This window comes from Panulirus ornatus, chromosome 39 (genome assembly GCF_036320965.1).
Source record: "Panulirus ornatus isolate Po-2019 chromosome 39, ASM3632096v1, whole genome shotgun sequence".
NCBI lineage: Eukaryota > Metazoa > Arthropoda > Malacostraca > Decapoda > Palinuridae > Panulirus > Panulirus ornatus.
This window is the reverse complement of record NC_092262.1, coordinates 6,360,612-6,384,210: the sequence shown is the minus strand read 5'-3', so window position 1 is coordinate 6,384,210 and position 23,599 is coordinate 6,360,612. Positions and strand designations below refer to the sequence as shown.

The window sequence follows — 23,599 nt, the reverse complement described above, 5'->3', positions numbered from 1 at the left end:
ATATATTCCTATGAGTCCATGTGTCTTATGTGTGTCCCCTGATGATGTGATTATTACGCGAAAGTGCACTTGGGAACTTTTCGTGTTTCATTTTCCCCTTGGACTCATAGGAATATCTTGATCACGCGCAAAAATTGTGATCCTTTCCAATATATATATGATACACATTTATCTTCTTTTACTGACAACGCCGTTGGTAAATGGCGTGGAGTATAGAGTGTTTATTGATGCGCAAAAGATTGCCTGGTGGAAATTCTTTCAGAGAATGCCTGGGCTCCGTTGGGCTGGTCCATGATTGCTCTTGAGATTGTGTTGGAAATTGATTTTCATTTTTAGCCTCTGTTACCTTGCCTAAACTGTGGAAGATTTTAAGGATTTCAAACCTAGATTAAGATGGTGCGAGTTTTAAGGATTTCTGACCTTGACTGAGTTGCTACGGATTTTATGGATTTCTGACCTTGACTGAGCTGGTATATAGAGATCTCTAACCTAGCCAGACGAAGCTGGTATGGATTTCAAGGACCTTTGACATAGAGCTTAAGACGGGCACATCTGAAACGCCACGCAAGACCTTACGCCAATCCCCTCCTCCCTAAACACGTTGCTTCAAAAGAGTCCGTCCTGACCCTGCTACTGATCGGAGCGCAGCCTGTGGTGGGTAGGTCAGTCACCTTATGCCTCTCCCCTCCTCCCCCTAAACACGTTGCTTCAAAAGAGTCCGTCCTGACCCTGCTACTGATCGGAGCGCAGCCTGTGGTGGGTAGGTCAGTCATGGGCATGGCCTGTCACATTGCCTCGGGTGTTGGCCCATGAGACACACGCACACTTCCATGTATCCGGTTCCTTTTCATGAGTTGTTCGCGCAGTTGGATGGGTAGACGGGGACACTGTGCACCAGCTCACACGCAACCATGGAGGATGGTAGATGTTGACTGTAGCACCAGACGCTGAAGGTGTGGCTCACTCGAGCCACCAACCAGCCCCTCCCTCCAGCTTGGTGACTGGCTTATAGGCTAGGCCGGATGTGGCACACACACGGTCCAAGGTGCCTTCGCCTAATTGACCCCAGCCTCCACCACAGGTGGCTCCCAACACAGGTGGTTCGTATATGTTGCACCCTCCAACACATGTGGTTCGTATATGTTGCACCCTCCAACACAGGTGGTTCGTATATGTTGCACCCTCCAACACAGGGTGGTTCGTATATGCTGCACCCTCCAACACAGGTGGTTCGTATATGTTGCACCCTCCAACACAGGTGGTTCGTATATGCTGCACCCTCCAACACAGGTGGTTCGTATATGCTGCACCCTCCAACACATGTGGTTCGTATATGTTGCACCCTCCAGCACAGGTGGTTCGTATATGTTGCACCCTCCAACACAGGTGGTTCGTATATGCTGCACCCTCCAACACATGTGGTTCGTATATGCTGCACCCTCCAACACATGTGGTTCGTATATGCTGCACCCTCCAACACATGTGGTTCGTATATGTTGCACCCTCCAACACGTGTGGTTCGTATATGCTGCACCCTCCAACACATGTGGTTCGTATATGCTGCACCCTCCAACACGAGTGGTTCGTATATGTTGCACCCTCCAACACGGGTGGTTCGTATATGTTGCACCCTCCAACACATGTGGTTCGTATATGCTGCACCCTCCAACACGAGTGGTTCGTATATGTTGCACCCTCCAACACGGGTGGTTCGTATATGTTGCACCCTCCAACACATGTGGTTCGTATATGTTGCACCCTCCAACGCAGATGGTTCGTATATGCCATACCCCCCCTAACCCAGGAACTTGGGTAAGCTAACGCTTACGACCCGTGTAATATGTTTACGATCGTCCCGTGTGTCGCATGAGTTGCTCATGCGACGTGAGCATTGACCACATATTTGCATCACTGCTCATCGCTGGTGGTGGGCGTGTGTGCGGCTGGGCGTGGGGACAAGAGCGTGGTGCGGGCGTGTGTGCGGCTGGGCATGGGGCACGCGGGCGTAGTGTGCGGCTGGGCGGCTGGGCGTGGGAACAAGAGCGTGGTGTGGGCGTGTGTGCGGCTGGGCGTGAGGACACGAGCGTGGTGTGGGCGTGTGTGCGGCTGGGCGTGAGGACACGAGCGTGGTGTGGGCGTGTGTGCACCTGGGCGTGAGGACACGAGCGTGGTGCGGGCGTGTGTGCGGCTGGGCGTGAGGACACGAGCGTGGTGCGGGCGTGTGTGCGGCTGGGCGTGAGGACACGAGCGTGGTGTGGGCGTGTGTGCGGCTGGGCGTGAGGACACGAGCGTGGTGCGGGCGTGTGTGCGGACTGGGCGTGAGGACACGAGCGTGGTGTGGGCGTGTGTGCGACTGGGCGTGAGGACACGAGCGTGGTGCGGGCGTGTGTGCGGCTGGGCGTGAGGACACGAGCGTGGTGTGGGCGTGTGTGCGGCTGGGCGTGAGGACACGAGCGTGGTGCGGGCGTGTGTGCGACTGGGCGTGAGGACACGAGCGTGGTGTGGGCGTGTGTGCGGCTGGGCGTGAGGACACGAGCGTGGTGTGGGCGTGTGTGCGGCTGGGCGTGAGGACACGAGCTTGGTGCGGGCGTGTGTGCGACTGGGCGTGAGGACACGAGCGTGGTGTGGGCGTGTGTGCGGCTGGGCGTGAGGACACGAGCGTGGTGTGGGCGTGTGTGCGGCTGGGCGTGTGTGCGGGGACTCGTGTGTTGTGGCATCACACATCGCCGGGATACCAGCGAGGCGACTTGGGCATCACGTCTCTGGCTCTGATGTAGCGAAATGGATATGGTATTAGGAGGGTGGACGCCGGGCCTCCCCCTGGATGACCCGTGATGGGACTGCCGTAGCTCCTGAAGCAGGAGGTGGACAGGTACGTACTAGCAGCGATCGAGTGACGGTGCGTGAACGGGCGGGCGGCGGCTTGTGTTGGCGAATGGGGTCATGGAAGACGACCTGTAAGTGGACTCAGGTCGGGCGTAAGATAAATGGTCAGGCGTAGTGAGATGTTTCTCAGGTCACACATCTCTGTTTTGCCCGCTGGTTAAACCGCCAGGATTTTACAAGTGTATCACAGAAGTGGTTTTTTTTTTCTTTCTTTCTTTAGAAGTTGAAGAAACAGACTGAAGAATGAAGGAGTGTTAAAGTCCTTAAGATATCTGTTGCTGACATCTCTATAGATAAAATGCCTTACCTCGAAGGTGTGTGTGTGTGTGTGTGTGTGTGTGTGTGTGTGTTAGTGATGGTATACACTGCATAATTCATCAGTGGTGTTAATTACCAGTGGGTTCTGGCTCATTCCTCACCCATCTTTTGAGCATTATGATACCTGAGATGCAAAGAACCTTGATGTTGTGGTTACAGGGACAGATGAAACATGACCTTTTGAAATATGCTGTTTTATTGAAGAAAAAATAAAAAGCATTTAGTTTGAGAGCCATAATAATCAGGGTGTTCTTTTTTGGTCACGAAAATACAGTTACACTAGGCTCTGCAGTATGTGTTACTGTATTCTGAAAATACAATTTTATTAGGCTCTGCAGTATGTGTTACTGTATTTTGAAAATACATTTATATTAGGCTTACAGTATGTGTTACTGTATTCTGAAGATACAGTCATACTAGACTCTACAGTATGTGTTACTGTATTCTGAAAATACAGTCATACTAGACTCTACAGTATGTGTTACTGTATTCTGAAAATAAATTTTACTAGGCTCTACAGTATGTGTTACTGTATTCTGAAAACACAGTTTTACTAGGCTCTATTGTATGTGTTACTGTATTCTGAAAATACAGTTATACTAGGCTCTATTGTATGTGTTACTGTATTCTGAAAATACAGTTATACTAGGCTCTGCAGTATGTGTTACTGTATTCTAATGCCCTTCAGAGTACACATAAATCATACAGTTACATTCTCTTCTGAATACCTCAACACACAGCCATTATCAGATGCCGTTAGCTGGCAAACTTTAGACCATTTCTTCAATGTGTAGACATACGGAATCATGCGTAGCGTTCGAGTGGCCTCCCTCAGTTTTTGTGTGTGTGGAGACCAACTCCTCGAGCACTGACCGTTGTGCTACTTCCCTCGAAACCTGTGGGAATTCTCTTCCTCCTTTTTCGTCTATCGCTTTTCCTATAACCTTTTGTGAGAGCCAGGTGTGCAAACACCTACGGAACCCTGATTCAGTTTTACTTTATTATTTGGCTGGATTCTTTTCACCCAAGATGGAGTGTGATGTTAGGGTACGGTTCGCCCGTGTTTAGGTGGAGTTCATCAAGGTATTTGTTGGGTCCTCGTCTGTTTACGTGTCTCTCGCTTTGTTCCAGAGTGCGAGGAGAGTACGACGGCGGCGACGGCGTTGTGGGAAGCAGATGAAGGGGCCTCCGTCACAGAAGACCTGCTGCAGGAGGACGGCGACCACCAGTCCCTCACCCCACAGCACCGGGCCCTGCGGCAGGTGGGTATCCTTCCCCCGCCCACACCACAGCACCGACCACTGCGGCAGGTGCGTCTCCTCCCGCCCCAGCACCGTCCTCTGCGTCAGGTGGGTCTCCTGTCTGGTCCTTAGTCCTCCCTCACACTGCCTTCTGTCCAGCACCCTCCTGCCTCACCCTCACACTGCCTTCTGTCCAGCACCCTCCTCCCTCACACTACTTTCTGTCCAGCACCTTCCTCCCTCACACTGCCTTCTGTCCAGCACCTTCCTGCCTCACCCTCACTGTCTTCTGTCCAGCACCCTCCTGCCTCACCCTCACTGTCTTCTGTCCAGCACCCTCCTGCCTCACCCTCACACTGCCTTCCGTCCAGCACCCTTCTGCCTCACCCTCACACTGCCTTTTGTCCAATGTCCCTCACACCCCAGCTCCCTTCACACCTCCAGCACCCCTCACATCCCCAGCACTCCTCACACCCCCAGCACCGTTGACCTCGACTTCCCTTGGCACTGGGGCCTGAGAGCACATACCCCTACCCAGCAGCAGCAGGGGAGAAGGTGTGGCAGGTGAGACGCCCAGCCTCGCACCACCTCACTGGCACACCCACGGGACCAGAACCTCATGTCTGTACGCACCGTGCATCTCCTCACACTATGGACTGCCTTACAACAAGCAGTGTTACCTCTTGTGTGTGTGTCTATAATAATGGCTTCATAATGCATAATTGTCCCCTAGATTGTAATTACATGTCACTATAGATGGTAATTACATGTCATTAGGTTCGTATGGTAATTTTGTCTGGGGATAATGAGGGCTTCTTTTTTTGTGTGTCATTGTGCGTCACTCAATGCTTCCTCCCTCATTGCAGGGGCGAACGAGTCAGAACTAGGGAGAGAGAGAGAGAAAGAAAGAGAGAGAGAAAGAGTCGGCCCCGGGTTGTGTAGCGGAGAGAGAGAGAGAGATAGAGAGAGAGGCGTGTGAGCTAGCGAGGTCAGTAACGCTTACATCCTGGTTTTGTAGAGTCAGTTGTGCTGGCCACACCCGCACCTCACCACTGCACAACCCGGACACTCACAACAAACCCCCACCCCTTGCCCTGTAGCCGGCCAACGGCTGGTATCACCACTAGAGCGTACACTGTATCGTGATGGTGTTCTTGCCGTGCTGTATTGTTCGGGGTCGATAGATGGCACAGGGTCATTTAAATGCCACGTGTCCGAATGGCACGTGCCCTTAGGATAAGTGACTGGCATTTTATCACTCGTAGGACCTTTTTTTCCCCCTCCCTCAGTTTTACCGGTTCACGTAATATCACTTATATATAGAGTCGTGCCTTCGGGTTAGTCTGTTCATGTGTACGTCTCAGAACCTCTTCCTATTTAACTGGAATGCATCAACTCTAGAAACCCTCTGGGCCCACGTACCCATCCTTACCTTGATCCAGAATCTGTACGGTTGAGTAAAGTTTGGCACCCTAGCGTTTCTTAATGATTCACCCCCACACACCCGCTTATGTTGGTTCGTCAGTGTTTGAATCCTTCATTCTGGTCTCTCTTGTGCCTTTCGCACACGGTGTTCCACCATTACACATGGTCACAAGGTCAGGTCCTTCCTCCGCCTACCTTAACTGAATGGCTCTGTTGATCACAGTAGTTCATTGATATGCTTGTGTTCGTGATTTGCAGATGTGTCTTCCTGTGTTCGCCGTACCAGATTTACGTCTATGCCTGTTTGCGACAGTCGCTTTTCACACCACCTGTGTCTTCTCTCACGTCTCCTTGCTCGATTTTATGTAGTCTCCTGACATATTACGTCAGTCCTTCGTGTATGAAGGACTCAGTTACCCGCTTCTCTTTTTCCCGCTTCCACTCCTTTCAGTCATTGATTCCAGAAAGACTGAACCTCATAAAGAAGTGTTCCTTCTGTATCATACAGCCTCATATCAATGTTACTTTCTCAAGAATAGAAGCCTTTTACTCTTACATTTACTCTGAGCATTCTCTAGCTACCCACATCATTTAAAACGACATTGCTATATCAGACTGTGCTTTCCAATCTGTTATCAGAACGGCGTCATCCGCATACAATAACTGCCTTAGCCTCCATTCTGTTCCACCGTATGATTTATATACTCAATCAGTCATTCGACCCTCCTCTTATCTAACCCATCCGTAAAACGCTTAAACAGCCATGGTGACAATACAAATCCATTAGGTACCCCTGCATTATCTTGATACCAATCACTCGCATTTCCACTTCCTCGCAATCCAACACTACTAAAGTTAACTGCACCTCATAACAGCATTTAAGAGTTCTACCACGCATACCATAGCCAGAAGTTTCCAAACTTTATTACCGTTAACTTTTATCATATAGTCGTTACTCTTATCCAGAAATCCTGCATTGTTTTTGGTACGGTTTTCCGAACACCTACTTTCCAAATCCATCTTATTTTTCATCTGCAGGTGATTTGGTAATCGCTGTCACGTCCTGTTATATAGTATTCCCCTGACTATACCTGGAAGATATTTTATTCCCCTGTATTTTTTTTTTGTTTTCAAATTCGCACGAGCTCTCGTCCCCCTGCTGCCATACATACACTCTCCAAAGCCATCCGAGTGCAGCTTTCTCCTCTAAGCTTCGCCATGACATTTCCCCGACCCATCTAGACCCCAACAGTCTCTCCATTCTTCGTTGCAGCTACTTCACAGGCGTTTAATGGGACACCCTCGCCTGGTACCCATTGGCTTCTTATCATAATCTCTACCTGTCGTAGACTGAAACAAGAGGCCTGGGGTTACAAGGCGGGAGGACGAGGCAGACTGGTTATTGCATGATGACGGTACGACCCTTGAGTAATGACGGTACGACCCATAAAGGTAAGGGCAGTAGCCAGACCATCGTACCCTATGGTCGTATGGTCTTGCTTCTCAACAGGGTCGTAGCGTCGTACTCCCAGGGTCGTACCTAGGGCTCCGGCAGCGCTCAGGAAGCAAGCCACGTCCACCGGGCGAGCTCATGGGTCAAAAAGTGTGGTGAAGTTGTGTGTTTTTTTTTTGTGTATGTTAAAATGGGAGGGTAGTCTGAGAGTGTTTTTCTTCACTAGGCATCGAATAACATGTCATTTCTCTCTCCCTTTTACAGTGTTTAGAGGTGAAGGAAGAAGAAGAGGAGGAGGAGGAGGAGGAGGAGGAGGTGGTGGTGATAGGTGTGGAAGACACGACCGACATGGCCAGCGAACATACGCTCTACGCCCCCAAGCCTGCTTACGATCAGCTCGACCAGTACCGGTAAGTTTCCTCCCCCATCCATCACAACTGGTCGTGACCGGTGACCTCCGACCAGTACCAGTAGAGCTTCCCGTGCCGGTCGTACTGGTGAGGAGGTTGGTCTAGACAGCGAGGTGGGGACAGGAGCGCGGCGAGTATAGTTTACGAGGTCCCATGTAGCGGATGCCAGTACACGTATTACTGTGAGACACATCGTAAGCCGTGACCTTGGACCAATTCCACCGGTATAGTTGTATAGATACAAACTTAACTGTACCGGTCGGAAGCAATTCCGTCTATACCGATAGGCTGCCTTACCGGTTAGAACTACTTCCACTTGTACCAGTTGGCTCCCTTACCGGACACAACCAGCTCCCCTTGTGCTGGTAAGAAGCCAGGCAGAGACAGAGCGGACACAACCAGCTCCCCTTGTGCTGGTAAGAAGCCACGCAGAGACAGAGCCTGGGGACGCGCCTGGTGGAGGCTAATACCAACGGAGAGGTGTTAAGTCTGTCCTCCTGTCTTCGTCACACAGATAGTGCATTCTGTACCACCGACTGTTTGATTATGACCCTAAATCAATCACACACACACACACACACACACACACACACACACACACACACACGACAGGCTGGAGGATGGCGTGGGAGGGAGGGAGTGGGGTGCATAAGAGACATATAAAGGAAGAACTGTTGTTCCATCAAGCCAGTGGAATACTGTGTTGGCGGGAGAGCAACCCCGTGTTCAGGTTAACCTGTTTCCGACTCGAGCGCTGAATGGTGATGAAAGTTGAGGAACCTTTTATATACTGACAGGGGATTATTTATGTCTTTTCTTATGACTTTTTTTTTTAACGTGTTCGTGTTTATTATTTACTGCCTGCCTGGCGATTACTTGGAGTTATTTTTATACTCTCCCATGGCTATTTTTAGTGTTCATATTATCACGTGACTTAATGATTGTCTCTCATTGGTTGCCACATCATTGATTATAATTACGGTTGTTTGGTTAATTATAATTACTGTTGTTTTTCGTGTCCGGTTACTTTATGACCCAAATTTTACTCTTTCTTGTCTTCATATATGTATATATTTTTTAACTGTCGAATGAGAATATGAATCCCATTTACTATAAAGTGACTAGTAACACACACACACACACACACACACACACACACACACACATATATATATATATATATATATATATATATATATATATATATATATATATATATTGACTTATATGACTATTTCTGGCTCGTTTTCTTTCGTGATGGGAAAGAACTGTACATTTTTATGGTGTACTTCCCTAAATAGTTTTTGTGTGTGTGGGTATCAGATCTTCTTTTCCTTTATATATGAGATATAGAGGACGTTGACCTTTATAACTGGAGTTTGAGTAACCATGCATTGCTGATAGATGGTATGTACTCTCCAAGCTGGTTAGATGTCTCTTCAGGTGCGTAGATAAGTAAACCTGTCTCTGCTACTGAGTGGAGCGCTGCCTCAGAGCTGCAGGAGCCCCTTAGGGAAAGAGCCCTTGGGGGTACTGGTAGATAGATAGATTAACAGATAGTGAGGTAGTTATCGGTAGATAGATTGATAGATAGTGAGCTGGTTATCAGTAATACGTAGAATTGTAGTAGTTATTGCCCTTAACCTCTCCACGTAGATGAGGAGCTGGGGTTGATTTGGGTCAGGAGCGGCGTGGGATGGGGTTGAGCAGGGGAGGGATGTGCGGGTGAGAGAGACAATGGCCCAGTGTTGAGGGCAGGGTTGCTAGGTCGGGTGGGGGAGGAGCATTCAGGTGCTGGTTGACTAGGGGGTCATGGGGTGGGGGAGGAGGCTTGGGGCACATCCCAAGCCCCCACAACAAGGGCCCCACACACACACACACACACACACACACACACACACACACACACACACACACACGCCATGGAGAGGGGAGAAGCTGTGTGGCGGGCGGGAGGAGGAAGGGTGAGGGCGGAGCACGTGAAGAGGAAGGAGGGAGGTAAAGGAGGACACATGGGTGGGTCTCGGGGCCTTTACTTGCTCACCTCCGCCACGGTGGCGGCTTTTACCCGCCGTCCTGACCCCTCTGGTCACATGGCCGCCTGGAAACGCGTCTCGGGCCGTCATTGGACGGAACCAGGGCAGGTGAAACGTCCGCGGGAAACCATGGAAAGCTCTGATGGGGGAGCCGGGATGTGGATAGGGAGCTGTGGTTTCGGTTGCATTTACACACTCCGGGGTGGTTATTCTGGGTGGGGATGGCTGAGATCGGAGCAAGGAAAGCTAAATTGAAACCTATAAACATGTCAACGTCGAAGGCAATTTCCTGCAATCAGACCCTTCAAAGTAAGTTAGGGAATATATATATATATATATATATATATATATATATATATATATATGGAGCGGGTGGCTGGAAATCCTCCCCTCTCGTTTTTTTTCTTTTTTTTAATTTTCCAAAAGAAGGAACAGAGAAGGGGGCCAGGTGAAGATATTCCCTCAAAGGCCCAGTCCTCTGTTCTTAACGCAACCTCGCTAATGCGGGAAAGGGCAAATAGTATGAAAGAAAGAAAGAATATATATATATATATATATATATATATATATATATATATATATATATATATATATATATATATAAATCTGTCTCCCCGTATTACACACGTACACCCACTAAGGTTATGTTATCTCCCCCGCCGTTGATTCTCACGTGGGGGAGACAGAGAGACGAAGATGTAGGTGGACCGCTAACACTGTAAACCTCCCCCCCCCCTTGCCTTACACACACACACACACACACACACACACACACACACACACGTGCATGGAAAGCGTGCTGGCTTATTGCACCGAACGCTCTCCAAAACTCCACAGTTTTGGCTGTAATTATTCCCAAACTCGACTGTGACTTCGAGATTTCAGAGGAAATGGAGAACTCATCCATGGGTCCAGAGCGACACAGAAACCGACCTGAATTTTTATTAGAAAATGGCATATTTATTTTTATCCCATCCCCCGAGAGTTACTTATGCTGTAATAGATTACGTAGTTATGTTTCTTTATTATTTATTTAATGTTAATTTACATGTCTCTTTGTCCAAACTACTCATATACTTTATATATTTCGGATATCTTGCCCAAAGTGATTTATGGAACCGACTCATAGTGTTTGTAAGCGTTACCCCATCACTAGGATAACCCCGTTTTCTCTTTTTTCGAAAGTTGTCAGAGAGCATGTACTGTGCACCAACTATGTCGGGGATTCTTACTGGCTACCTCTCTGTCGGAGCACTTTGCTGTTGCGTTCAGCAATTTGAGAGCTGATGACAGTCTGGTTTGTTGAGGACAACAGTTCGAACCTTAATGTATGCTGGCCTGGACTTATGACTTAAGTACATGGGGAAAAGAGAGAAAGGAAGTGTCTACTTTGTCTATTCATAACTGACGTACATTTTTTCCTCTTTATGAGTGGATGAGGTAAGGATAGAGCAGAAAGAGGGCTCTATCCCCCCACCATCCACTCCACCTCGCCAGCAACAGCCTGCTTGGAATTTTTAAAAGGATAGAACGAAGTTCATAACAGCATGTGTATCCGGTCTAGGAGTCACGCCAGCATATCTTAAGGTCGTACCGTCGCCCTCAAGGTATACATATGTATGCTTAATGCTTACCGAGGTTGTGGTGTGTCGTTTCATGCTGCAAGGATGTCGCGGAAGCTGTCAGTGCTGCACGAAGAGGCGGAGGAGGTGCTGTCATGTAGTTCGTCCATGTCGTCCCGCTCCCCGCTCCTGCCGTCTGGCCCCCAGTCGCCGTCCCCGCCCCAGGTGACCAAGGGTGGCGAAGGCTGCGACAGGGGCGCCGCGCACAGGAGCCGGGTCGCGTACCTCACCTGCCACGCGGGGAAGAAGCCGCCGACCATCATCTCCCCGGAAGATGTGGAAATGGACGGCCACTACCGGTTCTCGCTGCCGCTCCCGGCCACGGAGGAGGACCCTAGCGACGACGGGAATGGTCTCCTCCTCTCCCCGCAGTCCATCACTTCACAGATGCTCGCGCTGGCCTCTCCCATCTCCCCGTTCTCCTCCTCGTCCCCGTTCTCCACCTCGCTGGAGGACCTGGCCTCTAACACGGGCATGGAGACGACCTTCTTCCATGAGATCGACGCAGCGGCGGGAGGCGAGAGGCACCACCTGAACGGCGAGGCTCGCCACCGGGACGCTGGCGAAAGGCTGAGCATATCGTCCCTGACGGAGTCGGCCGACCTCACTTTCGAGTCGCAGACGGAGGCCGTGAGGCACAGCCTCCCGCACGACGTAGGGATGATGGACCAGGGCGACTTGCGGACGCCGAACGAGGCTCGGGCGGGCGGCGCCTCCCGGAGGGACAGCAGGGTCTGGAAACACCGGGAAGAACCAGTGCTCTCCAAAATTTCGAGGTCTATCTCGAGGGATAGCTACTGCGGCATGGAGATAGGTGTGCACAGCGAGACCAGGCCACTGCTGGAGCGTGGGGATGAGGCAGGAGGCGCCCTGGAACAGAGGCGGTGGTCCGTCGGCACACTGAGCCACCGGGGCGTCTCCCCCGCCACCTCCAGTAGCGGCATGTCTGGCCGGAGCCTCTCCCATTCTCGACCGCTCCAGGTGGGGTCTGTGACCCCCTCCGTGCAGAGTCTTGTGGCCCCTTCGTCAGCAGTGGGCTGCTCCGTCATAGCGTGCTCGGACCCCCTGCAGAACGACACCATGGCGGAGTTCTACGTCGGGGACACCCTGGTCCGTCGTGACTCCCTGACGCTGCCGCCGGGCCCGAACAAGATGTGGTGGACGCCTCGGTCTCGCGCCGCCTCTCCTCTCTTCTCCTCCGCCGAGTCCTCGCCGCTCGGCTCTCCTGCCTACCGCACGCCGCCCGAGGGCACCCCTTGGTCCACGCCGCGCCCCTCTCTCGAGTACACCCCTCCGCAGGAGGGTCGCCCGGACATCATGGCCGGCGGGGACTGGAGTAACTCTGATAATGGCCCTACGGACGGGACGCCCTTCCACACGCCCAGGCCGTCCCTCACGCCCCGGCCTTCCCTGGTGCTGGAGCCTAGCGAGGGGCCGCCCTGCATGCTTCTCCTGGGCGGCGACGAGTCCTCGCGGAAATCCGGACTGCCTTGCACCCTGCGGATCCGTCGCGACTCCGACTCTCCGGAGGAGACCTGGTCGCAGGCCTTGTCCTTCGCCGCGCGGCCCGAGCATCGCTCCTCCCCATCCAGGGACCCCTCGTTGGCGTCGGGGGGCAAGGAACGTGCCGCCCGGTGCTCGCCCGCCCAGGCGCTGACGCAGGAAGAATAGTGGATGGAAGGTAAATGTATAGTGACGCACCTGAGGGTTGTGAGCGACGCGCCGCACCTCTTGTACCGCTGATGAAACACACAAGCAATCGAGGAGGGAGACCTAGTGCCTAACGTGTCACATACGGGGAGGGGTGTCGTCACAGGGGGCGCTGCACTGCCACACACACACACACACAAACACATGCACCGTTTGGAGCCTCTGGCCCAACATTACGGAAGAAGATCGGTTATAGAAGACGCATGCCGGTGTGTGAGGCCAGTTTCAGTGAGATTTCTTTTGGGGAAACATCGCCACCTACAAACCATTTAGTTTATGACTTCACGCAGATATTGTTTTATGTTTACACGACAGCGAAAAGGGATTTGTTTAATATATTCACACATTTTTAACGAGATTTATTGATATTCTTTCCCTGTTAGAACGTAATTCACTTCTCAAAGTTATGTAATGGTAATCACAAAATGATTTGACTTTATGGACCCATTTCGTAATTGATGTGTTAAATGTGTAATACACGTCTTGGTTCTTACTCCGTATTCATAGATTTAAGGCCTTAGAATGGGCATGTTCGAACCAGCAGGCTCCTGTAACTTAGAACTGAGATTGTATTGCAGTTGGTTCCTTCTCCGCAGACAGAGGTGTTAGTAGGGCCAGAAAACCATTGCCCTTTAGCACCTGATACACCGTGCCACCCTTTATGTTACTGGGAGAGGCGTTTGCGAGATGGTTGGTCGATTACACCATCGTAAGGCGGGTAGGATATACTCCCAAGTACATAACAGTGGTGGCTGTGTGGTGGTAGAACAGTGCTAACCCCCATGTGACGTCGTCGTCCCCCACCCAACCCCATTATAGAAATCACTCCGCACAATTCGGCTCAATAAAGCAGTCGGCCTTGCCTTCTTCTTAGAAAAACAAACAAATGAAAAAAAAAAACCCACCAGACTAGTCTTCTACGCCATATACACCATGGCTTTAAGAGGTAGTCGTCGCACAGTTCGTACCCTTTATGTTCAAGAATACGGTGGTGGATCTTACTACATAGAGAGAGAGAGAGAGAGAGAGAGAGAGATTTCTTAGGGTAGCCGGAGAGGCAGTAGCGATGGAGAGTCTGATAACGCACTATTTTCTTCCCAATTCAGTATTTGTCTGACTCCATATTCCGTGAATGAAAACATTACTGTCCCAGTAGGTCATTCCATGTGTTGGTAAAATTTTGTCACCGCCAATTTATATAGTCCTATTCTCATGTAGATTTATATATGCTTGTTCAGAAGTACTATTTCTATAGCTTCTGCTTGATATATTGTTTGTAACAGAATATATTCTTCTTGGACGCCATGAGAGAGACTTTTTTATATTTCAACGACATATGGTAGAAGAGCGTGGTTTATATTGTACGTTGTATCATATGGAGGTTACGTAGCAATATATCGGATGTTAACTGACTTGTACCCTTTTTTGCCCTTAACCATGTGCCTAACTAGTGTGCTAACAGAGGAAATGCCAAGGTAAGGTCATTTATACTGTACCGTTACTTAGCCACGTAGTCGTAATAGCAGTGTTTCAACTGTTGACTGCTTTATGTACACAGTTTTAGTTCATTGATAGCGGGGTCGCCCCCCGTATGCCATATTGCACCAATTTATTCTATCTCATGCACTCCTCTCACCCATTTTTAAAGACGGATATTGTTGTAGTACATAAAACCTGCATGTTTGCATCGCAATCAGTACTTCTTTTTCACAGGCCATGTGTAATTTGTTTACAGACACACTGCATCATGTTTACAGCGTTTGGCCTGTCTAAGTTTTGTTTCATTGTTTGCTATTATCGTTAGTGCTTTGCCGTGAGTGTCTGTGTTTGTCGTTTGAGAACGACGGTACGACCCTCGAGGGTATGATGGGCCTGACCTTTGACCTGACCCTTTAAGCATAAGGTCAAAGTTCAGGCCGACCCCATATCAAAGGCTCCTGTCGTCGTCTTGTTCAAAGGCGTAGAAGAAAGAGAATTTTGTTTTGAAGTTGATGTTTTTGACGCTGGAAGACGTATCCATCAGGATAAAGTAGACTGCCATCATATATGTACACACACACACACACACACACACACACACACACACATATATATATATATATATATATATATATATATATATATATATATATATATATATATATATATATATTTTTTTTTTTTTTTTTTTTCGCTGTCTCCCGCGTTTGCGAGGTAGCGCAAGGAAACAGACGAAAGAAATGGCCCAAACGACCCACATACACATGTATATACATACGTCCACACACGCAAATATACATACCTACACAGCTTTCCATGGTTTACCCCAGACGTTTCACATGCCCTGATTCAATCCACTGACAGCACGTCAACCCCGGTATACCACATCGATCCAATTCACTCTATTCCTTGCCCTCCTTTCACCCTCCTACATGTTCAGGCCCCGATCACACAAAATCTTTTTCACTCCATCTTTCCACCTCCAATTTGGTCTTCCACTTCTCCTCGTTCCCTCCACCTCCGACACATATATCCTCTTGGTCAATCTTTCCTCACTCATTCTCTCCATGTGCCCAAACCATTTCAAAACACCCTCTTCTGCTCTCTCAACCACGCTCTTTTTATTTCCACACATCTCTCTTACCCTTACTCGATCAAACCACCTCGCACCACACATTGTCCTCAAACATCTCATTTCCAGCACATCCATCCTCCTGCGCACAACTCTATCCATAGCCCACGCCTCGCAACCATACAACATTGTTGGAACCACTATTCCTTCAAACATACCCATTTTTGCTTTCCGAGATAATGTTCTCGACTTCCACACATTCTTCAAGGCTCCCAGAATTTTCGCCCCCTCCCCCACCCTATGATCCACTTCCGCTTCCATGGTTCCATCCGCTGCCAGATCCACTCCCAGATATCTAAAACACTTTACTTCCTCCAGTTTTTCTCCATTCAAACTTACCTCCCAATCGACTTGACCTTAAACCCTACTGTACCTAATTACCTTGCTCTTATTCACATTTACTCTTAACTTTCTTCTTTCACACACTTTACCAAACTCAGTCACCAGCTTCTGCAGTTTCTCACATGAATCAGCCACCAGCGCTGTATCATCAGCGAACAACAACTGACTCACTTCCCAAGCTCTCTCATCCCCAACAGACTTCATACTTACCCCTCTTTCCAAAACTCTTGCATTCACCTCCCTAACAACCCCATCCATAAACAAATTAAACAACCATGGAGACATCACACGCCCCTGCCGCAAACCTACATTCATATATATATATATATATATATATATATATATATATATATATATATATATATATTTCCCTGGGGATAATGGGAGAAAGAATACTTCCCACGTATTCCCTGCGTGTCGTAGAAGGCGACTAAAAGGGGAGGGAGCGGGGGGCTGGAAATCCTCCCCTCTCTCTTTTTTTTTTTTTTCTCTCCAAAGGAAGGAACAGAGAAGGGGGCTAAATGAGGATGTTTCCTCAGAGGCCCAGTCCTCTGTTCTTAACGCTACCTCGCTGACGCGGGAAATGGCGAATAGTATATATATATATATATATATATATATATATATATATATATATATATATATATATATGAGTGTGTGTGTGTGTGTGTGGGACATCATTTAGAAGTGTTGATTGCCTGCCAGTCTCCTCTCTATATACCTCTGCAGTATTTCCCTGTGTAATCCCCAGTGCGTAACCAGCTTTCATCTTTCGTGCACCGTGTGTGGTGTTTTGTGATTGTGGCCATTAAACTTCGTGGGTTAGAGATAAGAAGATATTTTGGAGGAATATTGCAAGCGACGTTTCTCAATCTGAGTTTGAGATTACGGTATTTGGTGGAAAAAGTCAGGGCCTGAGGGGGAGATAGGAAGCTGCAAGGCTTTTTTATATTTGTATATTTTGTGAAATTTTAGATGTTTTCCCCCAGCTACGTGTTGAGCAGCAGTGTTGCCAACATGTGGTGTGAGGGGAGAGTCAGTGTTGCTAACGTGTTCTTGGTGTCTGGCAGGTCGACGTCTCGAAGAAAGGGAGACGAGAAGCTGAGACGCACCGGCCTCACCACCGTCTCACCCCAGGTCAGTAGGTCACCACCGTCTCATCCCAGGTCAGTCAGGTCACCACCGTCTCATCCCAGGTCAGTCAGGTCACCACCGTCTCTCCCAGGTCAGTCAGGTCACCACCGTCTCACCCCAGGTCAGTCAGGTCACCACCGTCTCACCCCAGGTCAGTCAGGTCACCACCGTCTCACCCCAGGTCAGTCAGGTCACCACCGTCTCACCCCAGGTCAGTCAGGTCACCACCGTCTCACCCCAGGTCAGTCAGGTCACCACCGTCTCACCCCAGGTCAGTCAGGTCACCACCGTCTCACCCCAGGTCAGTCAGGTCACCACCGTCTCACCCCAGGTCAGTCAGGTCACCACCGTCTCATCCCAGGTCAGTCAGGTCACCACCATCCTACCCCAGGTCAGTCAGGTCACCACCGTCTCACCCCAGGTCAGTCAGGTCACCACCATCCTACCCGAGGTCAGTCAGGTCACCACCGTCTCACCCCAGGTCAGTCAGGTCACTAACCACCACCTCCCCTCCCTCACCAGGTCACTACCATCATCTGCGTTGTCTGCGTAATTCCCCCAAGTACAGCGACCGGCTCCCCGCTCTTAATTACGACTTGTTGAAGGCCTGTAATTAGACCGCTATGGAATGCCTGTAACCATTTGAACCCCTTCGCTGTCGGACTGTAGCGTCATGATACAGCTGGCAGTCAGGGTCTCGTGTATTGATGACTGTATTATTTGTCCTCATGAAATTCTAATGAGTTGTAAGTTCGTGTGAACAAAATGATGATAGTGTGTGTGTGTGTGTGTGTCTTGCTTTGATGTGTAAGTGCGTCTAGTGTGTAGGAGCAGGTGTGTCCGCTGCTCAGAGCGGGTGTGACAGAGCGCTGTTGTCTTCAGCAGGTGGACGGAAGCACTGATGGCGAGGAGAGCGAGTGTGAGGAGATCAGGGCTCGGCCCATCCGACGATCCAGGCCCCTGGTCCACATACACCAGACGCGCATCACCGTAAGTTGAAAGCGAGCCTTTTTTTTTTGTGGTGTTTTGTTTTGGGTCGATTTGTTCTCTGGTAGGTCCGAGCTCCCGACCAGGTCGGTGTGACCCCTTGACCTGGTCGGTGTGACCCTTGGCCTGGTCGGTGTGACCCCTTGACCTGGTCGGTGTGACCCCTTGACCACGACGGTGCGACCTTTGAACACAACGCTACGACTCTCGACCACGAAGGTACTACGACTCGTAGGGTATGATGGCTTGGCATATATTTTTTTTTAAAGGCCACTTCTTCGTACTCAAGGTTCGTACCTTCGTGCTCAAGGATCGCACCGTTGTATTCAGGGGTCGTACCGTCGTGCTCAAGGGTTGTACCGTCGTGCTCAAGGGTCGTACCGTCGTGTTCAAGGATCGTACCATCGTGCTCAAGGGTCGTACCGTCGTGCTCAAGGGTCGTACCGTCGTGCTCAAGGGTCGTACCGTCATGCTCAAGGGTCGTACCGTCGTGCTCAAGGATCGTACCGTCGTGCTCAAGGGTCGTACCGTCGTGTTCAAGGATCGTACCGTCGTGCTCAAGGGTCGTACCGTCGTGCTCAAGAGTCGCACCGTCGTGCTCAAGGATCGTACCGTCGTGCTCAAGGATCGTACCGTCGTACTCAAGGGTCGTACCGTCGTGCTCAAGGATCGTACCGTCGTGCTCAAGAGTCGTACCGTCGTGCTCAAGGGTCGTACCGTCGTGCTCAAGGGTCGTACCGTCGTGCTCAAGAGTCGCACCGTCGTGTTCAAGGATCGTACCGTCGTGCTCAAGGGTCGTACCGTCGTGTTCAAGGATCGTACCGTCGTGCTCAAGGGTCGTACCGTCGTGCTCAAGGGTCGTACCGTCGTGTTCAAGGGTCGTACCGTCGTGCTCAAGGATCGTGCCGTCGTGCTCAAGGATCGTACCGTCGTGCTCAAGGATCGTACCGTCGTACTCAAGGATCGTACCGTCGTGCTCAAGGGTCGCACCGTCGTGCTCAAGAGTCGTACCGTGGTCTTCATGCAATCATTGTGCTAACTCTGTATCTTTGATACCTTAACAGTGAAGACTGATCATGTAGGTCAAGTCTCCTATGTTTGTTCGGCAGAACAAGAGTTCCCGTACGTGGAAATGACACGTTCCATCACATAATGCTTGTGACTGCGGTAGCCACTGGTATGTGATGCCCTCGGGCAGGCGAGGCCATGGCTTTGGTATGTCCACGCACTCGCTTGGTCTCGAGTCCCTCACGGGGCGTCAGGATCGGTGCTTATCCTCTTGATGATACTGGATTAGTGCTAATCCATTTAGGATCTGTTTTCGTCATGTGTGGCGGACGTAAGATTACGCACGGCGGTACGACTCATTGTTGCGACAGACGGGCTTGGCTTTGACCCTTGACCCTTAACGGGTCGTGCCTAAGAGGTTGAATGCCCAGGTAGCCCTTTATCTATTAGGCTAAACGCTGGGTTCCATACCCGTTTTGCCTTACCAATGTGAGGTTCCACTCATGTATACCCGCTGTCATGTCGCGTCTAATCATTGCTAGTTACATTAATTCGGTTACTTGTTACGAATGGCCGTCTTCCCTTTGCAACTACGTGATTAGATTCCGGACATACGTATCCGGTTGTCCGTCGATCGTGTATTCAAGATGACATAGGTATTGGTCGGGTACTCGACCCATAGATAGTGGTAAAGTCTCACATGTGTAGGTATCCCTAGAAAAGTCTCACATGTGCAGGAATCCTTCGCAGAGTCCCTTCCATACGTGCCTTTAGCGCCACCCTGGGGGAAACCACAGTTGTAAACAAACCCAGTGATCACATTTTGTTTTTAGTTTTTTTTCGTATCTGAGCCATGATTTATAGTTTGTAGTTCCCCCATGGGGATTACTGATTCATTCCATATCATTTGATGTCCCGTATCGACATAATGATTTCGTTGAAGATAGCGAAATACCCGTGACGTATGATTGCCTATACTTTGGTTATTCGAAGGTGAATTTTGATTCCTCGCCGATGTGTGGGTGTTCAGATTGGTTCCAGCGACCCTATGTTCACCTAAGAGTTCTCTGCAATGAGTGTCTTCATAGGGCCTCACGCTAGGGGTCAGCCCCGGCCATAGGTGGGGGTCAGGTGTCGCTCCCTAATCTGTAATTTCCTCATTCGTGATTGACTCCGAGGACCACAAATTACTGCCATTATCATCAGCGGTGATGTGCAACAGTTGATTTCCCCAGTGGAGTGGAGAGGCTAGGCCGTCTGTTCAGTGGTGGGGGTTTAATCTTTGGCAGATGGTGTGTGTTGGGGGGGTCATTACTTCTCCTGTGTTGGGATGTGCGTAACGTCGTGCTCAAGGACCGTACCTTCGTCGTGCTCAAGGACCGTACCTTCGTCGTGCTCAAGGACCGTACCTCCGTCGCGCTCAAGGACCGTACCTCCGTCGTGCTCAAGGACCGTGCCTTCGTCGTGCTCAAGGACCGTACCTTCGTCATGCTCAAGGACCGTACCTTCGTCGTGCTCAAGGACCGTACCTTCGTCATGCTCAAGGACCGTACTTTCGTCGTGCTCAAGGACCGTACCTTCGTCTTGCTCAAGGACCGTACCTACGTCGTGCTCAAGGACCGTACCTCCGTCGTGCTCAAGGACCGTACCTTAGTCGTGCTCAAGGACCGTACCTTCGTCGTGCTCAAGGACCGTACCTTCGTCGTGCTCAAGGACCGTACCTTCGTCGTGCTCAAGGACCGTACCTTCGTCGTGCTCAAGGACCGTACCTTCGTCGTGTTTAAGGACCGTACCTTCGTCGTGCTCGTAGGGGCTTAACTGTAATGTCATTCCTGCATTTATCGATGTATCGTACACGGCTTGTGAGTGACGTGAACACAAGGTAGGTCGGGAAGGTCCCAGAGAGATGGCTAATACGTTTCCCCGTTTGGCGTGAGGGGCGCGACAGGACCCGGAGGGCGCGCCCCTCTCACCGCCCCCGTCCCTGGACAACGTGGATGAGGAGGAGGAAGACCCGCTCACCAAGGAGGAGGTCCTGCTGCCCTCCACCCCGGAGTCGGGATCCTCCGTCACGTCGGCCGACCTCTTCTGCCACCTCACCGACGGGACGACCTCGGGCAGCAACGAGTCCGGGGTCAGGTCGCTGAACCCGCCGTCGTCCCCCGTCGCAGAGGTCGACAGTAACGTCCCCACGGTCCCCGTCTGCACATCCACGCGTCCAGGACCACTCTCCTCGACCCGTGCCACCTCCGTAACCTTGAGTACCCCAGCAGTCCCCACCGCCCCAGCGACTCCGACCACCCCAGCAAGCCCCACCGCCCCAGCTAACCCGGAGGTAAAGATGATACAGAAGAACGTCCGTCAGGGTTGTAGCATCTGGGCTTACGGCTTCCAAACCAGCAAGCAAGCAAGTGGAATGTTACGCTCGCCTACGCATGTCTTGTCCTTTTCCTGCTGGGGGTGCCATCACAGTGCTTGCAGTCAGTCAGTACACCGCAAGCTTAAGTTATTCCCGCCTTTTTGTAGTGGTAGAGACAATGGCTTCAGACACTGATGGTTCTGCGGGGTTTTTAGTGGGGCCCTCACTCCACCCTCACCTTTCGCCTCATTTCTCACCCCTTCCACATGCCTCTGCCATTGCTCAGAGCTAAGCAGTGTGGTAGTGATGCCCCCCCGGCCAGCTTAGCACCAGTGTTGGCTCACTGCTGTATCATGCCACTGCTCCTTGCCATACGACTTGCCACACCCCTACATCACTGCTGAATTAACTGCCGTATCCTTTCAGCTTAGCTTTTCCATCAACACCAGCTTATCTCTGCATCCCTGCCAGCTTGGTTGACTACATGCTACGTGGATTTGGTAATGCATGTACAAAATGTGTAATTCTTGTGGACCATTTCGTAACCAGGTATCTCTGTATAGAATGCTCTGCCTTTGAAGGGGTTAATGAAATACACATTTTACTACAGGATTAACTAAGTATGCCACTTCACGCTAGCCCGTTTTCTCTCATGCTAAAAAGTGTCACACTGTGGGTAACTAATGTATTCTGGTATGCCACGCTTCCTCCACCTTCCAGTAGAGAATTATGTGAGTAATGTAACGAAAGCATTAGGAGAAACTGCTGAGCCTCTCCTAATGTAGAGCTACCTTTATACATGCATTAATTGGTAACACATATACACACACACGCACATATACGCATACATATGTATAGGCTCTAAATAGCATGGTGTATTATATGGTTAGTACAAATGCAAATTTTCCTCTCTGAAATTACTTTTGTTTTTGCTTAGGCACTAAGATATCAAAGAGGCTTTGAACGTATTTTATGAGAGTAGAAAATTTAGAAATGATGTGAAATGATTCGTTTTATTACATTGTATTTTATTGTCAGTAACATTTGCATGGATATCAAAATATCGGTGTGGATTGGTGTCGTTGGTGTGTGTAATGTATGCCACCGACGTTCATTGGTGTCTTGTCTTTCGATGCTTAAATCACGAACGATGTTTTGTGTTCAGTGCGTAGGTGCGGGACGAGTCGAGCGCTCCAAGTCCTGTTCTGCTGTGTTCCCTTCGCTCCACGACCCCTTCCTCCGGACTGTGGGCCTCTCCAGGGACGACCCCATACCGTGAGTACGACCTGTACACTTGTGTTGAATTACCCCACACTCTAGGACGACCCCATCTTGTTGAGTACTACCTCCACACACACACACACACACACACACACACACACACACACACACACACACACACGATGTTTCACCACCTACATTCTAGGGCGGTCACATCTCATGTATCCCGCATGAATTACCCTCCTGCAGTCTTCTCCACTATCTACCTCTTTGGTGCCCCGCAATGGTAAGTACCCCCAGAGACGTGTTCCGCAGTCCACCACTCTCCCCTTCTGTGACGCCCTTCCGTTACTCCCACCGTGTCTGGTCAGAGATGCTGCTGTTATGCACAGAGAACATCTTGGCTCTTGCGCCCCCACTCGTGTAGTGCTTCTGCACTCCTCTAGGGGCGTCGTAGAATCCTCAAATTCCCCCCCATCACTTTTTTTTTTTTTCAGTTTTGTTCCGTACGCATCACTAGCATCTCTGTCCAGCCCTATGTCGCCATTCATCCAGCATTAGAAGAATTGTTGCAGTATTCCCCAAACGATTATGGTATTATTCAGCCTGTGTCGTCGATTCTCATCACAGCCAAGTCATCTCCTGTCGTCCTCGTAAGCTGTCACAACTTCACCATCTCCGCACATCCCAATTGTCATTCTTCCCTTTACTATGGGAAGGACACGTAACGGGGAACCTAATGTGGTCCACAGCAAGGTTTATCTGGTGCTGGACGGTACGGAGGGGTACATGTGAAGGACACACAACAGAAGACCTGATGGTTCACGAGAAGGTTA

General features: G+C 50.1%; 1 protein-coding gene across 12 annotated transcripts in view; it reads left to right on the top strand.

Moving 5' to 3' along the window:
* Window positions 1-23,599, top strand: part of LOC139761067 (uncharacterized) — a 388,802-nt gene that overhangs the window by 320,109 nt on the left and 45,094 nt on the right. For 5 of the 12 annotated variants that reach the window (XM_071684867.1, XM_071684868.1, XM_071684877.1 and 2 more), the window contains 6 exons: window positions 4,336-4,553; window positions 7,588-7,733; window positions 17,125-17,191; window positions 18,071-18,178; window positions 21,132-21,518; window positions 22,708-22,817. In XM_071684867.1, the coding sequence (XP_071540968.1) occupies window positions 4,336-4,553; window positions 7,588-7,733; window positions 17,125-17,191; window positions 18,071-18,178; window positions 21,132-21,518; window positions 22,708-22,817 (1,036 nt within the window). Of the gene's footprint in view, window positions 1-4,335; window positions 4,554-7,587; window positions 7,734-11,435; window positions 14,514-17,124; window positions 17,192-18,070; window positions 18,179-21,131; window positions 21,519-22,707; window positions 22,818-23,599 lie in introns of those variants that run through there. The other 7 variants (XM_071684870.1, XM_071684871.1, XM_071684872.1 and 4 more) reach the window with 7 other exon arrangements.